At 46.7% G+C, this 18,031-nt stretch overlaps 1 protein-coding gene across 1 annotated transcript in view; it reads right to left on the bottom strand.

Moving 5' to 3' along the window:
- Positions 1-3,416: 3,416 nt before the first annotated feature.
- dip2bb (disco-interacting protein 2 homolog Bb) overlaps positions 3,417-18,031 on the bottom strand; it is a gene marked incomplete at its 3' end in the record, with an annotated part of 85,264 nt that continues 70,649 nt past the window's right edge. The window contains exons 36-49 of the mRNA XM_083661820.1: positions 17,496-17,576; positions 15,125-15,248; positions 14,894-15,015; positions 14,010-14,121; positions 12,404-12,513; positions 8,001-8,131; positions 7,538-7,706; positions 6,498-6,668; positions 6,118-6,179; positions 5,126-5,183; positions 4,951-5,025; positions 4,566-4,740; positions 3,853-3,976; positions 3,417-3,669 (exon numbers count right to left, since the gene is read on the bottom strand). Coding sequence (XP_083517946.1) covers positions 3,417-3,669; positions 3,853-3,976; positions 4,566-4,740; positions 4,951-5,025; positions 5,126-5,183; positions 6,118-6,179; positions 6,498-6,668; positions 7,538-7,706; positions 8,001-8,131; positions 12,404-12,513; positions 14,010-14,121; positions 14,894-15,015; positions 15,125-15,248; positions 17,496-17,576 — 1,767 coding nt within the window. The remainder of the gene's footprint in view (positions 3,670-3,852; positions 3,977-4,565; positions 4,741-4,950; positions 5,026-5,125; positions 5,184-6,117; positions 6,180-6,497; positions 6,669-7,537; positions 7,707-8,000; positions 8,132-12,403; positions 12,514-14,009; positions 14,122-14,893; positions 15,016-15,124; positions 15,249-17,495; positions 17,577-18,031) is intronic.

Genomic DNA, 18,031 nt, shown 5'->3' with positions numbered 1-18,031 from the left:
GATCCCGGTAACCCCTCTTTTTACTCACTAGATTTGCAACGTCTGCCTTAATAACAAGCAAGTTCTTTGACAAACATCTACATTATTATGGGTAGTATTCACAGATTGCACCAAGGGACCATCTGGTCCATCCCTGTGTTAACGTTTTGTTCCCTGAATATACAAATATCTATATTTATAAGTGACTTATGAAAAAGAAACGGTCTCCCACTTGTGCCTCAAAAGATGTGCCTCAAGCTGATTTCTTCTTGTGCTCGGCTGAGTCATGCAACCGTTCTGCTGCAAACGTGGGATGCAAAGTTAAAGCAAAGACATGATGCACTTTTTTTTTCTTTCCTTTCTTTAACCCATTGATACCTGATGCAGCATTTGTGTGCGTATCCCTTTAAGACCGCGAACCGCGTTAACGCGGTTCGCGGTCTTAAAGGGATACACACACAAATGAGGGATATACACGCAAATGCTGCATCAGGTATCAATGGGTTAAGTGGACATTATAACTAAAAACCCGATCTCAACCATTTGATCTCAAAGACTGAAGGTATCTACTGAAACCATCAGGTAGGGATACTTAAATCATCCACTCACATCTGTGGTGCAGACAAGTCACGTAGCAACTCGAGTACAACCAGTGCACAGTGTGTGCGCTAATTCAAATATTCCAACAGTAGAAGTTCTTTTTAAAATAGTAATAATTCATTTAAAATAACATGATACCGGTACGTCTTTTCTGCTCAAAGATGTTTCTAATATTGTGTTTGGCATGATTGAATGTTATACTGGGACAGAAATACAATTAAAATCTCTAATATTCATATACATTAAATGAAAAGTCAAAAAAAACTACAAAACAATCTATTTACATGTTAACGGTAAAGGTTCGTCGTAGACAAATAATCCACTACAATGAACATATAAATTATTGCAAGGAGCACAAGGAAAGCACAGAACTGCAGGGAGCATATAAGACAGCGATTTGTGAATACGTCTCGATGTGAATGAATGTTGACGCCTTCGTTTTATACAATTAACATACCTGTATTTGTCGATCGAAGACATTTCAAATGTGGCTCAGCTTTGCAATTGCATTTTCAAGGGCTTATAAATCCAGTGATTCAACATAGAAAATAATCCCAAAACACCATGGCATGGTTGTATCGACTACAGCCTTTTCACCAACACTCTAGTTGGTATTCAAAGTAATGCATTACAAAACAGACCAAATGCAAGACCAAACAGGCAGCTTGAATTAATCTGAGTGTGGAGAGGAAACAGAAAGGACCATAAATACAAAAGCTAAGATGATGCCATGTGCAATGGCAGAAATTAAGTGAACAGCAGTTGTGGGCATCCCTCCCCCCTCCCCCCTCCCCTCAAACCTGCTAGAATGAAAACAGTCATATTGGTTTTAGCATTCTCCAAAAAAAAAAAAAACTGTTTCCATGGCCTACAAGAATAGATCCTAGTCCTGGCACTAATAACAATAGCCCTCCAGGCTCCATGTAGACTCTTGCCAGCTGCTCAAGCAGGATTCCTCAGGATAATATATGCTCCTGAACCATTAGTAACAATGCCTCATTTTTATAATAAAATAGACCATTTTTAGAGAAAGTGCAATGTTATAATTATATTTATCCTGACTAAACCGTTCTCATCTCACAGCTAGGTTAGCTATTCAGAAACCATTAGTTGAGCGAGATGAGTCAAGCATTTATACATTTATACAGTTACAACATATCTACACGGTCACATACAGTATATCTAAAATACAAAGAGGCCTTAATAGGTACAGTACAGAATATGGCCTCGATCATCTATCATTTTGATCCCTTTGGATATCATTCAGGATTTCCACCACTACTCAAAGTCAAAAGGGAATGGATAAACAGCCATCAATAATAGATGCATTAAGAAATTAACATAGGAATGTATGGCCGAAGTTTTATAAGGCAGGACATAACTCAGGAAAGTTGTGGAAGTCTATTTGGCTTCAATAGCATGGGGCAATATAAGGTTTTTTATACATTGTACACTAACTGAGAATGATTATTAGGATCATGGTTCGTTTTCATGTGCCCTCTTTTATTTAGCACCCTGTGAAAATATGGTCCTGATGACATCATCGGTCTGGGACCTTCACCACTCACCGGATCGGTTGGCAGCCGAGTGTGAAGCGGCTGGGATGAAGATCAGCACCTCTAACATCTGAGGCCATGATGGTTCTCAGCAGTAAACTGGTGGATTGTCTACTTCTCCAGGTAGGGAATGAGTCTTGGCCCCAAGTGAAGGAGTTCAAGTATCTCGGGGTCTTGTTCTCGAGTGAGGGGACGATGGAGCGGCAGATGGGCTGGAGAATCGGAGCAGCGGGAGCGGTATTTGCGTTCGCTTTACCGCACCGTTGTGATGAACAGAGAGCTGAGCCAGAAGGCAAAGCTCTCGATCTACCGCTCGATCTTCGTTCCTACCTTCACCTATGCTCATGAAGGATGGTTCATGAACAAAAGAACAAGATCGCGGACACAAGCGGCTGAAAAGGGTTTTCTCAGGAGGGTGGCTGGCATCTCCCTTAGGGATAAGCTGAGAAGCTCAGTCATCTGTGAGGGACTCGGAGTAGAGTAGAGTAGCTCCTTTGCGTAGAAAGGAGCCAGTTGCGCTGATTTTGGCATTTGGTAAGGATGCCTCCTGGTCCCCTCACTAGGGAGGTGTTCCAGGCACGTCCAGCTGGGAGGAGACCACAAGGCAGAGAGGTGGAGAGATCATATATCTCCACGCTGGCCTGGGAACGCCTCGGGATCCCCCAGTCAGAGCTGGCTAATGTGGCCAGGGAAAAGGACGTTTCCCTGCTGGAACTGCTACCTCCGCGACCCGACTCCGGATAAGTGGTTGATGATGGATGGACGGACTCGGCGAAAATAGACTAAGAGTTAGCACATGCATTTGTGTGGATTTGTTATTTAGTTTCAGCAGCTCTTTGAAATCCTAAGGGAAATCCGAAGGGGGGAAAAAAGAGGAAAGTGTCTCAAGTGGTTTGGGGTAAGTGCAGAATAAGGATAAGGACGATCACAAAGACATTAATATTAATTAAAGTTAATTTCAAAAGGGGTTCTGAGAGTGCAATCAGGACTCATCATTTTTTGTCCGAATGTAGGAGAACATTCTTGGCATGTTTGGTCTAGTTCCCTCTGTCCCATTGGCGAAACTCAATCTATACAACACAGTGAATATCTCCACACATGACAAGTCCAGTTCCAGACATGCAGCGCTATATCAGATTCAGTATCCAGTCTTATCGCAGTCTCACACAGTCCACGCTGTTGCCTTGCCCTGTCTGGGAAGCCAGCAGTCATATGCCGGGACGAGGGTCCAGTAGCCAGACTGTGGTCCAGCTCAGCCCGCAAGCCAAGGCCAACAACCCCTCACATATTGTAAGCCACATAGATGGGATCTAACTGGTCAGCGAGGAAAGAGTCACGGAGGTGCATGCGCTGCTTTTCCCCTCTGGAGTTGATGGGTATGACCCCGGGGTCAACGATGACCACCACACCCACGATGAGGTGGTGCTCCTCCAGCACCACATTGGTGATCAGAGGCACCAGGTCCAGAGCGTCCTGCTCCGAACCACACAGCTCCGACACCACCACCAGGAGGTTGGTCCATGTAAACACAGCGCTGGGAGGAAAGGGAATAGGAGGAGAAAGTGATTATTGGTGGACTAGAATTAGATTACAATGTGGATAGAAACCAAACCCAGTAGAGTTCTAACAGGAAAGCAGTTGGGACAGGAAGCAGTTCTCCCCAATTGCCAGTAATGTTAACCCCCTTAGTGGGACACTGAGGTATCGATGTTCTTACCTCTCAGCGATGCTGCGGTGAGCCCGGGACACTGAGGTCTCGATATCGATGGGATGGTAGCGTAGCCCCCTCAGCTCCAACGTCTCATCCAGCGAGCCCACCACAAAGAGGGCATCATGACGGTCTGAGCACACAGATAACAGATCAAATAAAAGAATGAATAAATACAAATAGAAAAGTACGATCCATAGAGAAGATGTTTAGGCTAGTTGTGCTTGGTTCAGTCTGAAAGCTCCAAACGTTGAATTCATTATACAGTGTTCATCTTTTAAAAGTGCTGACAAATTGACACCAGATGTCACTATTCACACTCCAATCATTTCTATGGGAAAAGAAGAAGATTAAGAATACAATTGATCTGAAAAAAGTACATAGTGTATCAAACAGTTAAATACATCTACACGTCTACAGTACCAGAACAGAAAACCCCCAAACAGAGTGCCTGCAGAGTGCAGAATGTACGTACAAGTTGACTGTCGGCTGTAGTCTTTGCAGTGCAACTTTTTGAGGAGAGACAACAGTTAGCTGTTGTTCGTTGGTTTGGTCTGTCTGGGCCTTTAGCCAACTAACTAAGCCACTACGACACTCTGTAATAATCTGTAACTGTTCAAATGTATCAATCTATAATCTAGCAAATAATAAACCAAATAAGACCGGACTGAACCAGTGTGGTTTTTTTCAGCTCGGCTTTAGCCGTGGCAGGGCCTATTTACCCCCGCTGGCGTCCAGCAGCTCGGTTCTCTTCACGAAACCCAAGTAGCCGGTCCTGGCCCATAAGGTCTGCGGGTCCCCGAAGCTCAGCTTGGTGTTGAAGTGGTCCGCCTGCAGACTTTCCTCTCCATAGATGGTGTAGTAGCCACTGGCACTGTGAGGGCTGTTCACCCAGATCTGCCAGAGAGAAGCACAGGGCTGACTGGGTCACTGGCACTGCACACTGATGTTATGGTCTTGGTCTTGTCACTATACTAATAATTATTTTTTTAATAGTAATTTTTATCATGCAAGGGTTCTCTGTGTGTGTGTGTGTGTGTGTGTGTGTGTGTGTGTGTGTGTGTGTGTGTCACAAAAGGGGAGTGCCTTTCCCCAGCCCCCTCTCACCTCTCCTAGATGGGAGTCACCTAGTGGACCTCTGGTCTCTGGGTTGACGATTATAACTCGAACACCCGGCAATATCTGAAGATGTAGAAGTGGTGAGAGAGCAACGGTGAACACGCACAACATTACAAACACTTGAATGTATACTGTGGGAATGCATAATAATGGAACATCTCACCTTGCCAGACTCCATTAGAGGAAGACTCTGAGGTGCTCCCCTCTCCACCAGCCTCACTCTGCAATGGCCACACGCACGCACGCGCGCGCACGCACGCACACGCACACACACACACACACACACACACACACACACACACACACACACACACACACACACACACACACACACACAAGTAGGCATGTGTACACTCATTCATGCATTATCTCTTCATCATACTGTCCAGTGTATAATACTCTTGATGATGACAATGGTGAGTTGGCGATGATGTGTATTTTTTATGTTCATTTTGTTGTCAACATTGAATCATTGTTTGCCAACTGTCTGTGCTTGTTGCGCGCCTGAACGTCCTGGAAGGGGCATCTCTCACTGAGGCTCTAAGGTTGTTTTCATCGTTCATTTTCATCTCCAGACTGCAGTGCATCAGGTGGTCGGATGCAGCCTGCCACCGCTTCAGGACCTGCACACTGCCAGGATGCTGAAGTGGTATCAGAAAATCATGGCAGACTCCCACCCACCCAGGTCATAAACTCTTTGGCAGAGGACTGAGATCTGGCGGTACCAGAACCTCTCGTCCACATGGACGGTTTCTTCCCAACTGCCATCCGCCTCTTCAACGTACCCCTCCTAGCCGACTATGAAAGAGTTGCAATTAGTGCCTCCTGAGCAGATTTATTTTAACGTTTCATTTGTTTTCATGATTTATTCTTACATTTCCCCCTTTCTCTCAAGTAGCCCCGCCCCCGTCACGTACCCCTATCGGGATCGAGAAACACTGCTCTATGTAATCATTCCCATTTTGAGTTCCTTGGCTCCCAACCTGCAGTGCAGACTGACACTCACTCATCCCAACCTGCAGTGCAGACTGACACCCACTCATCCCAACCTGCAGTACAGACTGACACTCACTCATCCTGGTCGAGTTTTCTCCCATAAGACCCACATTCAAAGACTTGTAGACACTGTGGTTAAAGTGATGCATGTGTGCTCACCTGTCATGGCGGAGGGACTTCAAGTCCACGTACACTGTTGAGGGATCAGGGCCAGTGGTTCCCTGTGATACATACAGAACAGGGCCTGACTTGAACACCTACATACAGTACACACTGCTCCCACTGGGTTTACACTCTAGTCTACACTGGGTTCATACTCTAGTCTACACTGGGTTTACACTCTAGTCTACACTGGGTTTACACTCTATTCTTCAATGGGTTTACACTCTAGTCTACACTGGGTTCATACTCTAGTCTACACTGGGTTTACACTCTAGTCTACACTGGGTTCATACTCTACACTGGGTTTACACTCTAGTCTAGATGGTATTCATGGTTTGACTTCAAAGTCCAGCTCAGTGTTGAGTGGGTTAGTGTACCTGTAGGCAGATGGCCAGGTTGACCCTGGAGCCAAAGGCAGTGCTGACAGCTCTGGGGGACAGTCCCACGTCCTTGAACAGCTTGGAGAAGGAGTGTGAGAGGGCCAGGCGGGGGCGCTCCTCTGCTATCACCACACAGCTCCGCACGCACGACAGGTTCACGCCCCGGGCCTACAACACACACACACACACACACACACACACACACACACACACACACACACACACACACACACACACACACACACACACACACACACACACACACACACACACAGTGGTCAAACCTACACTAACAGTCAAAAGTTTGGTCACACATTTCTGTCTATCTTTACTATTTTTCCACATTTTAGTTGTCAAAGCTATGGAATAACACATAGGGAATTGTACAGCGACCAAAAAAAGTGTTAAACTATTTAATATTTTAGATTCTTTAAAGCAGTGGTTCTCAAACCTTTTCACATCAAGGACCCCTAAACTGACACAAACTAGACCACTGACCCCCATTTGATTTTGAAGATGTTGTCCCAGCATCGCCCATCTGATACGATTTTGGCTTTTAGTTGTTTTATTACAGAACGTGTATGAAACCCATGAACAAAATAGTCATACAGTACATTCTGTCATTGTGTTACTTATGAATGAAATTATATATATGCTTTTTTAGTGAGGGGTTCCTATCTGGAGGAAACCCCAGAGGAGCACGGGGAGAACATGCAAACTCCACACAGAAAGGCCCTTTTGACGACCCCACCTGGGCCGGAGGCACTGAGGACATGGCGATGGGGACACACCCCATGAATGAAATTATAGTGAAAATAAATTATCCCCATTTTGCTGGGGGACCCCTGGAACGCCCTCAAGGACCCCACTTTGAGAACCACTGCTTTAAAATAGCCCCCCGGGCTTTGGAAAGAAATTCATACACAGGCATCAACACATGACTACGGTATTTGGAGAAGGAGTCTCTCTATTTTCACATTGTGTGCTTCACGAGTCGCTTTCTCTGCGAGTGTGCGCTTGAGCAATCTCCTCCTCACCTTGAGTAAGTCTGTCTGTGTGCCCAGGCCTTTGGTGCAGAGCTCCATGACGGAGTAGGAACAGAAGGTGTCTCTGATGCGGTACTGACTGAGCGTGCTCAGCCACAGAGACAGGCCGCTCTCCAACTCGAAGGGAGGGATCAGGATGGACTGGTGACCCGAGTACACGCTAGAAGACACAAGACGTGGTGGAGTGGATGGGTGAAGAGCGAGAGAGAGAGAGAGAGAGAACACACACACAATACCACACCACACAGCATGTCATGTGTGTATGGAGTGCCAAAGTCTAGAGTGCCAAAGTCTCGCCAGCGCCAGATTTTCCATGGGGCGCTAAGGAAGTGAATTCCCCGTTCATTTTCCCATTGACGTTTCATCAAATCAAATGGGGGATGAAATCCTTTAGGCACCGAACCCAGAAGTGGGCGTGACTTTGGCACTATATTGCAGGAGAGTGTTACAGTACCTTGCCAGGCACCACAAGACAAAGCCCAGCCCGCAGTACGGATCCAGGCAGATGGCTATTTGGCGAGAAGAGTACAGCTCGCACTGCAGCTTCACAGAGCGACAGATAGCGCTGACCGCTGCATGGGAGATCTGACAACAAACAAGAACGCACTTTAGCACCTCGAAGTTAAACAAGACACTGAGATGCTCCCGCACGGCTTCATATCATCTGTGATAAGAGGTTCAACGGTATGAAAATCTCATCACATTTCAGTTTTTAATCACGATTATAGTGACCATGATGGTAATCAGTGTTATTGCGCTATTGCTAAAATGTGCTGAAAATAGTTCAAAAAGTACTGACTCACTGAAACCGTTTCACCAAGGCTGCGCAGCCTGCGTCTGGGAGAGTGTTGCTAACTTGAGTTGATGACGGACAGTATTTATTTACCGTGTTTTTCAAAGCACTGCAATCACGATGATCATGGTAACATGATTTTACTGGTAATTAAAATTTGAAACAGTAATACTAACCGTAAGGAATTCTATCATGGTTTATCAATAAACCAGTAATCGTTTCATCCCTAAGATGTTCAATGCATTCCAGTCGTTGTGTTGTGATGAATTGTTGGAATTTACTTTTTTCTTTTGAATTCACTTTTCTTCAACCTGGTCTCGTCTTTTTAAGCTTGAGTTAGTGATTTCCTACATTTCTCAGGAGCGCACCTTGACTCCAGTGAGCATGCCTGTAGTGGACACACTGAAGAGTCTCACCTTGACTCCAGTGAGCATGCCTGTAGTGGACACACTGAAGAGTCTCACCTTGACTCCAGTGAGCATGCCTGTAGTGGACACACTGAAGAGTCTCACCTTGACTCCAGTGAGCATGCCTGTAGTGGACACACTGAAGAGTCTCACCTTGACTCCAGTGAGCATGCCTGTAGTGGACACACTGAAGAGTCTCACCTTGACTCCAGTGAGCATGCCTGTAGTGGACACACTGAAGAGTCTCACCTTGACTCCAGTGAGCATGCCTGTAGTGGACACACTGAAGAGTCTCACCTTGACTCCAGTGAGCATGCCTGTAGTGGACACACTGAAGAGTCTCACCTTGACTCCAGTGAGCATGCCTGTAGTGGACACACTGAAGAGTCTCACCTTGACTCCAGTGAGCATGCCTGTAGTGGACACACTGAAGAGTCTCACCTTGACTCCAGTGAGCATGCCTGTAGTGGACACACTGAAGAGTCTCACCTTGACTCCAGTGAGCATGCCTGTAGTGGACACACTGAAGAGTCTCACCTTGACTCCAGTGAGCATGCCTGTAGTGGACACACTGAAGAGTCTCACCTTGACTCCAGTGAGCATGCCTGTAGTGGACACACTGAAGAGTCTCACCTTGACTCCAGTGAGCATGCCTGTAGTGGACACACTGAAGAGTCTCACCTTGACGCCAGTGAGCATGCCTGTAGTGGACACACTGAAGAGTCTCACCTTGACTCCAGTGAGCATGCCTGTAGTGGACACACTGAAGAGTCTCACCTTGACTCCAGTGAGCATGCCTGTAGTGGACACACTGAAGAGTCTCACCTTGACTCCAGTGAGCATGCCTGTAGTGGACACACTGAAGAGTCTCACCTTGACTCCAGTGAGCATGCCTGTAGTGGACACACTGAAGAGTCTCACCTTGACTCCAGTGAGCATGCCTGTAGTGGACACACTGAAGAGTCTCACCTTGACTCCAGTGAGCATGCCTGTAGTGGACACACTGAAGAGTCTCACCTTGACTCCAGTGAGCATGCCTGTAGTGGACACACTGAAGAGTCTCACCTTGACTCCAGTGAGCATGCCTGTAGTGGACACACTGAAGAGTCTCACCTTGACTCCAGTGAGCATGCCTGTAGTGGACACACTGAAGAGTCTCACCTTGACTCCAGTGAGCATGCCTGTAGTGGACACACTGAAGAGTCTCACCTTGACTCCAGTGAGCATGCCTGTAGTGGACACACTGAAGAGTCTCACCTTGACTCCAGTGAGCATGCCTGTAGTGGACACACTGAAGAGTCTCACCTTGACTCCAGTGAGCATGCCTGTAGTGGACACACTGAAGAGTCTCACCTTGACTCCAGTGAGCATGCCTGTAGTGGACACACTGAAGAGTCTCACCTTGACTCCAGTGAGCATGCCTGTAGTGGACACACTGAAGAGTCTCACCTTGACTCCAGTGAGCATGCCTGTAGTGGACACACTGAAGAGTCTCACCTTGACTCCAGTGAGCATGCCTGTAGTGGACACACTGAAGAGTCTCACCTTGACTCCAGTGAGCATGCCTGTAGTGGACACACTGAAGAGTCTCACCTTGACTCCAGTGAGCATGCCTGTAGTGGACACACTGAAGAGTCTCACCTTGACTCCAGTGAGCATGCTTGTAGTGGACACACTGAAGAGTCTCACCTTGACTCCAGTGAGCATGCCTGTAGTGGACACACTGAAGAGTCTCACCTTGACTCCAGTGAGCATGCCTGTAGTGGACACACTGAAGAGTCTCACCTTGACTCCAGTGAGCATGCCTGTAGTGGACACACTGAAGAGTCTCACCTTGACTCCAGTGAGCATGCCTGTAGTGGACACACTGAAGAGTCTCACCTTGACTCCAGTGAGCATGCCTGTAGTGGACACACTGAAGAGTCTCACCTTGACTCCAGTGAGCATGCCTGTAGTGGACACACTGAAGAGTCTCACCTTGACTCCAGTGAGCATGCCTGTAGTGGACACACTGAAGAGTCTCACCTTGACTCCAGTGAGCATGCCTGTAGTGGACACACTGAAGAGTCTCACCTTGACTCCAGTGAGCATGCCTGTAGTGGACACACTGAAGAGTCTCACCTTGACTCCAGTGAGCATGCCTGTAGTGGACACACTGAAGAGTCTCACCTTGACTCCAGTGAGCATGCCTGTAGTGGACACACTGAAGAGTCTCACCTTGACTCCAGTGAGCATGCCTGTAGTGGACACACTGAAGAGTCTCACCTTGACTCCAGTGAGCATGCCTGTAGTGGACACACTGAAGAGTCTCACCTTGACTCCAGTGAGCATGCCTGTAGTGGACACACTGAAGAGTCTCACCTTGACTCCAGTGAGCATGCCTGTAGTGGACACACTGAAGAGTCTCACCTTGACTCCAGTGAGCATGCCTGTAGTGGACACACTGAAGAGTCTCACCTTGACTCCAGTGAGCATGCCTGTAGTGGACACACTGAAGAGTCTCACCTTGACTCCAGTGAGCATGCCTGTAGTGGACACACTGAAGAGTCTCACCTTGACTCCAGTGAGCATGCCTGTAGTGGACACACTGAAGAGTCTCACCTTGACTCCAGTGAGCATGCCTGTAGTGGACACACTGAAGAGTCTCACCTTGACTCCAGTGAGCATGCCTGTAGTGGACACACTGAAGAGTCTCACCTTGACTCCAGTGAGCATGCCTGTAGTGGACACACTGAAGAGTCTCACCTTGACTCCAGTGAGCATGCCTGTAGTGGACACACTGAAGAGTCTCACCTTGACTCCAGTGAGCATGCTTGTAGTGGACACACTGAAGAGTCTCACCTTGACTCCAGTGAGCATGCCTGTAGTGGACACACTGAAGAGTCTCACCTTGACTCCAGTGAGCATGCCTGTAGTGGACACACTGAAGAGTCTCACCTTGACTCCAGTGAGCATGCCTGTAGTGGACACACTGAAGAGTCTCACCTTGACTCCAGTGAGCATGCCTGTAGTGGACACACTGAAGAGTCTCACCTTGACTCCAGTGAGCATGCCTGTAGTGGACACACTGAAGAGTCTCACCTTGACTCCAGTGAGCATGCCTGTAGTGGACACACTGAAGAGTCTCACCTTGACTCCAGTGAGCATGCCTGTAGTGGACACACTGAAGAGTCTCACCTTGACTCCAGTGAGCATGCCTGTAGTGGACACACTGAAGAGTCTCACCTTGACTCCAGTGAGCATGCCTGTAGTGGACACACTGAAGAGTCTCACCTTGACTCCAGTGAGCATGCCTGTAGTGGACACACTGAAGAGTCTCACCTTGACTCCAGTGAGCATGCCTGTAGTGGACACACTGAAGAGTCTCACCTTGACTCCAGTGAGCATGCCTGTAGTGGACACACTGAAGAGTCTCACCTTGACTCCAGTGAGCATGCCTGTAGTGGACACACTGAAGAGTCTCACCTTGACTCCAGTGAGCATGCCTGTAGTGGACACACTGAAGAGTCTCACCTTGACTCCAGTGAGCATGCCTGTAGTGGACACACTGAAGAGTCTCACCTTGACTCCAGTGAGCATGCCTGTAGTGGACACACTGAAGAGTCTCACCTTGACTCCAGTGAGCATGCCTGTAGTGGACACACTGAAGAGTCTCACCTTGACTCCAGTGAGCATGCCTGTAGTGGACACACTGAAGTCCAGGTAAGCGATCATCTCTGCTGTGGGCGGCTTGTAGATCTGTGGCGGCCGGCGGCGAGGGAGATCATCTGGAAACATGGACAACACACACACACACACACACACACACACGCACACGCACACGGTTCTGTCACAATGTGTTCTGGTTATTTAAAAATATTGTAAAGAAATAACCTTTACACAAAGAAATTGTCAAAAACGATCTTTGGAAAACGGTTGTTTCTGTCAATGGTAAGCTTGAAAGTTAATTTAATTTCGATTTTTTTGTTTACTTTTGATTAATGCTGCCTAATTTAGCACTTACCAGTCAGCTACGTTAACTCATTAAATCAACATAATTTTATAGAGAGGCAAAGTGACCGCCTACTTCCTGCTTCAGCACTGTACCAGAGATTTTCATCCGCCATTTATTTTCCCATACACATTTGGTAAAATGCGTATAAAAATAGTTTGACTGGTTCAAACCAAACGGTACAGATATATTTAGAAATAGGAGAGATCGCATAACATTTCACTGGGACCAAAACGTTAAAAAAAAAAGTCGGATTAAAGAAAATATTTTTTCAATGTTTTTTTTAAGTCCCTGGAAACCAAAATCCACAAAAACGTTCTAACTATGTTATTTAGGGTCTTATATTAGTAATTGTGTGGCTCAGAAATTATTATACATTACTTTCAACCCAAAGCCTTAAAATCGACACTTTTCTACAAGATTCTACAAGGTACTTCCTCATTGAAGACAGCAGTGCGCGAGGTGCAAAAATGCAGGAGCTTATGACGTCATAAGCTCTATATAACCTTTGTACACGCGCGCAACCCGCCCTTCTCCTTTTGTCCGTTCTTTGCCCCACAGCACTTGCTCAGTGTCTGTCTGTCTCCCTCCCACTCTGTGTGCTGTGTTCGTTCGTTCTCTCTCTCTCTCTCTCTCTCTGGACTAGTGAGAGAGAGAGAGAGAGAGAGAGAGAGAGAGAGAGAGAGAGAACGAACGAACACAGCACACAGAGTGGGAGGGAGCCAGAAGCGCTGTGCACTCGAAGTGGCAGAGCAGAGATCTCTTCCTCTCAGTACGCTATGCGCCACGCGGAGCAACACACGCACACACACGCACACACACACACACACACACACACACACACACACACACACACACACACACACACACACACACACACACACACACACACACATCTGTCTTTCCTTCTTTCTCTCTCTCTCCTTCTCTTCCTCTCTCTCCGAGAGAGAGAGAGAGAGAAATTTCCCTGCTGCAGACGGGACACGCCCACACAGTCCGCGGGAGAAAATAGACTCTAAAAACTAATTGATTCTCATGACTTTTGCATGACTGTCAAACCTAAATTTATATACTTTGCGACGTTCATCATCATTCAAATTTGGCTGGTGGCTTATTAACATAGGGTCCTGTGATGTGATGAACTCAAAATGCTAAATAATAAAGAAATATTCCTGGTTTCCAGGGACTTTAAGTTTTGGTCCGAGTGAAATGTTCTATGCGTATGAATGTATGTAAGCTACAGGCCTGCGTGTCGATGATCTGGTACCTCACCTGTGTCGATGATGGTTGGCCATGTTTTGATGTTGACTGAGGCCGCGGCCTCTTTGGAGCGCAGAATCCTGGTGAGATTTTGAGTGGTGAGGATACACGCCGCTTTACTCACCTGCCAACACAACACACGACAGTTTTCAGTCAGATGGGAATCATTGCTACAAAGTTACAAGAATAACAACAGAGTGATAACAACAGCTAATGTATGTATCCTTCTTACAGGCTACGTCTGATTGCCTTTAGCATTAGCATGAAGCATATTTCGAGAAAACAAGACAGAACACACATTTCATTTCAAGTCGATTTGTAGTTGGCACACTGCAGATCTTTTGAGGAGCCTTGGGAGCGCGAGTGCAGCCCAGCAGAAGAAATGCTGGCTGACAAACTGAGTCACAACATTAAGCTGGGAAAATTCCCCACAAGTGACTCTAGGTGGCAGCGTCATCACGACTGATCTAATAGGAAAAGGTGTCCAGCTTGTATTACTAAACTCGGGTAGTGTTAGCGGTAGATTCCTACCAACACGAGGGTTGCAGGTTCGCGCCCCCCGTGTGTTACCGCCGGCTTGGTCGGGCGTCCGTACAGGCACGATTGGCTGTGTCTGCGGGTGGGAATGCCAAATCGAGGGTATGTGTCCCGGTCGCTGCAATAGCGCCTCCTCTGGTCGGTCGGGGTGCCTGTTTGGGGCCGGAAAGGGAAACCGGTGGGGAATAGTGTGATCCTCCCACGTGCTACGTCCTGCGGGTGAAGCTCTCCCGCTGTCAGGTGAAAAGAAGCAGCTGGGAACTGCGCATGTGTGGGAGGAAGCATGGTGCTAGTCTACGGCTCTCCCCGGATCGACAGAGGGGGAATCGGAAAAAAACAAGACTATTATTCTGACTTACATCGATGATCATGCGGACAGTGGGCAGCGTGGCTGCCAGGTTCTGAGGGTGCGGCGGCCGGACGGTGACGGGAACACACCCAGCGTAGAGACAGCCGTAGAAGGAGGCGATCAAATCGATGCCTGGGGGGAACGCGGGGGAGGAAAGCAGAGAGAAAACCAAGTGAGTCTGGCAGTCATGTGGCTCGATACGGAGACACAGACACACAGGAAGCCAGAGGCACAAACCCACCAGGAGGATAGAGCAGCACCACGTTCTCCCCGGTGTTGATGCTGCCTTTCTCGGTGAGCGCCGCGGCGATCTTCTCCGCTCGCTTGTGAAGCTGAACGCAAGTGGCCGTGCACACTGCCACCCCCTGCAGGCCAGGAAGGAACGGTGCGGAGAGAGAGAGACGGGGTCAATTGGAAAACAAGGTGTACTTCATGTAGAGAACCATCTGCTATGTAAATCAATGTCTGCGCAAAAAGGACAGAAATCTCTATATCAGCAAAAACCACACTGCTTGAACAGACAGAGCTACAGTACAGAAAGCGATGTCAATAAGAGCACGTCTTGCACTGCCTCTTTGCACTGTACGTGAAGTGCTGTTATAACGTCATCATATGTGCCATAGGCGTCAGTATGTACCTGTCGAACTAGTCGTTATGTCTCTGCTACAAAGACAACTTCCTTCACATTTATTGTGTGCATTACCATGTAAGAGATTGCAATGCATTGATTCCATGTCTGCCAGTGTACAGTATGAAGAGGTTGAGAGTGGTACCAGCGTACAGTATGAATAGGTTGAGAGTGGTACCAGCGTACAGTATGAATAGGTTGAGAGTGGTACCAGCATACAGTATGAATAGGTTGAGAGTGGTACCAGCGTACAGTATGAATAGGTTGAGAGTGGTACCAGCATACAGTATGAATAGGTTGAGAGTGGTACCAGTGTACAGTATGAATAGGTTGAGAGTGGTACCAGCATACAGTATGAATAGGTTGAGAGTGGTACCAGTGTACAGTATGAATAGGTTGAGAGTGGTACCAGCATACAGTATGAATAGGTTGAGAGTGGTACCAGCATACAGTATGAATAGGTTGAGAGTGGTACCAGCATACAGTATGAATAGGTTGAGAGTGGTACCAGCGTACAGTATGAAGAGGTTGAGAGTGGTACCAGCATACAGTATGAATAGGTTGAGAGTGGTACCAGCATACAGTATGAATAGGTTGAGAGTGGTACCAGCGTACAGTATGAATAGGTTGAGAGTGGTACCAGCATACAGTATGAATAGGTTGAGAGTGGTACCAGTGTACAGTATGAATAGGTTGAGAGTGGTACCAGCATACAGTATGAATAGGTTGAGAGTGGTACCAGCATACAGTATGAATAGGTTGAGAGTGGTACCAGCATACAGTATGAATAGGTTGAGAGTGGTACCAGCGTACAGTATGAAGAGGTTGAGAGTGGTACCAGCATACAGTATGAATAGGTTGAGAGTGGTACCAGCGTACAGTATGAATAGGTTGAGAGTGGTACCAGCGTACAGTATGAAGAGGTTGAGAGTGGTACCAGTGTACAGTATGAATAGGTTGAGAGTGGTACATCTCTGCCAGCATACAGTATGAATAGGTTGAGAGTGGTACCAGCATACAGTATGAATAGGTTGAGAGTGGTACCAGCGTACAGTATGAAGAGGTTGAGAGTGGTACCAGCATACAGTATGAATAGGTTGAGAGTGGTACCAGCGTACAGTATGAATAGGTTGAGAGTGGTACCAGCGTACAGTATGAAGAGGTTGAGAGTGGTACCAGTGTACAGTATGAATAGGTTGAGAGTGGTACATCTCTGCCAGCATACAGTATGAATAGGTTGAGAGTGGTACCAGCATACAGTATGAATAGGTTGAGAGTGGTACCAGCATACAGTATGAATAGGTTGAGAGTGGTACCAGTGTACAGTATGAATAGGTTGAGAGTGGTACCAGCGTACAGTATGAAGAGGTTGAGAGTGGTACCAGTGTACAGTATGAATAGGTTGAGAGTGGTACCAGCATACAGTATGAATAGGTTGAGAGTGGTACCAGCATACAGTATGAATAGGTTGAGAGTGGTACCAGCATACAGTATGAATAGGTTGAGAGTGGTACCAGTGTACAGTATGAATAGGTTGAGAGTGGTACCAGTGTACAGTATGAATAGGTTGAGAGTGGTACCAGCATACAGTATGAATAGGTTGAGAGTGGTACCAGCATACAGTATGAATAGGTTGAGAGTGGTACCAGCATACAGTATGAATAGGTTGAGAGTGGTACCAGCATACAGTATGAATAGGTTGAGAGTGGTACCAGCATACAGTATGAATAGGTTGAGAGTGGTACCAGTGTACAGTATGAATAGGTTGAGAGTGGTACCAGTGTACAGTATGAATAGGTTGAGAGTGGTACCAGCGTACAGTATGAATAGGTTGAGAGTGGTACCAGCGTACAGTATGAATAGGTTGAGAGTGGTACCAGCATACAGTATGAATAGGTTGAGAGTGGTACCAGTGTACAGTATGAATAGGTTGAGAGTGGTACATCTCTGCCAGCATACAGTATGAATAGGTTGAGAGTGGTACCTTGGCGTTAAGCAGCACATAAAGGACATGGTCTGGGTCTGTCTGCGCCCTCCACTGTAGAGCCTCTGACAAATACTGATGCTGAAGTAAAACATACAAAACACATCAAGTCAGTTTACTGTACACATCTGAATGTATCTGTCTACATTGTTACAAGGGACGGCCATGGAAGACCTATCCAGGGTAGGGTTGTGTTTGTTCTGATGATGGAAGGAATTTAATTGAATACATCTGAATAAAATTGTCACTAAATAAAGAGGATAAAATGTGCTATATTTCTTCAGTAGACAGCTTTCTAACATGAGTTATCACTTGCCAACGTGCAAGCAATTTATACCTGGCATATACTAAGAGCCAATTTACCTCTTAAAATAATGAACAATATACCCAGTACAATACAACAATATAGGATGCCGGGTACACTTGAAGTGAAAGAAAGCACAGCCACAGAAGGTATGTGTTTAGGCTTGTATCACAGATAAATAAAAATAAAGGAAATAAACATGCAAATTCTTGCTTGCTCCACAATTAAACAC

The sequence above is a fragment of the Poromitra crassiceps genome, assembly GCF_964638095.1.
Source record: "Poromitra crassiceps genome assembly, chromosome: 27".
In the NCBI taxonomy this organism is placed as follows: Eukaryota; Metazoa; Chordata; class Actinopteri; order Beryciformes; family Melamphaidae; genus Poromitra; species Poromitra crassiceps.
The sequence above is the reverse complement of the archived record's forward strand: the minus strand, read 5'-3'. Positions and strand labels throughout refer to the sequence as shown.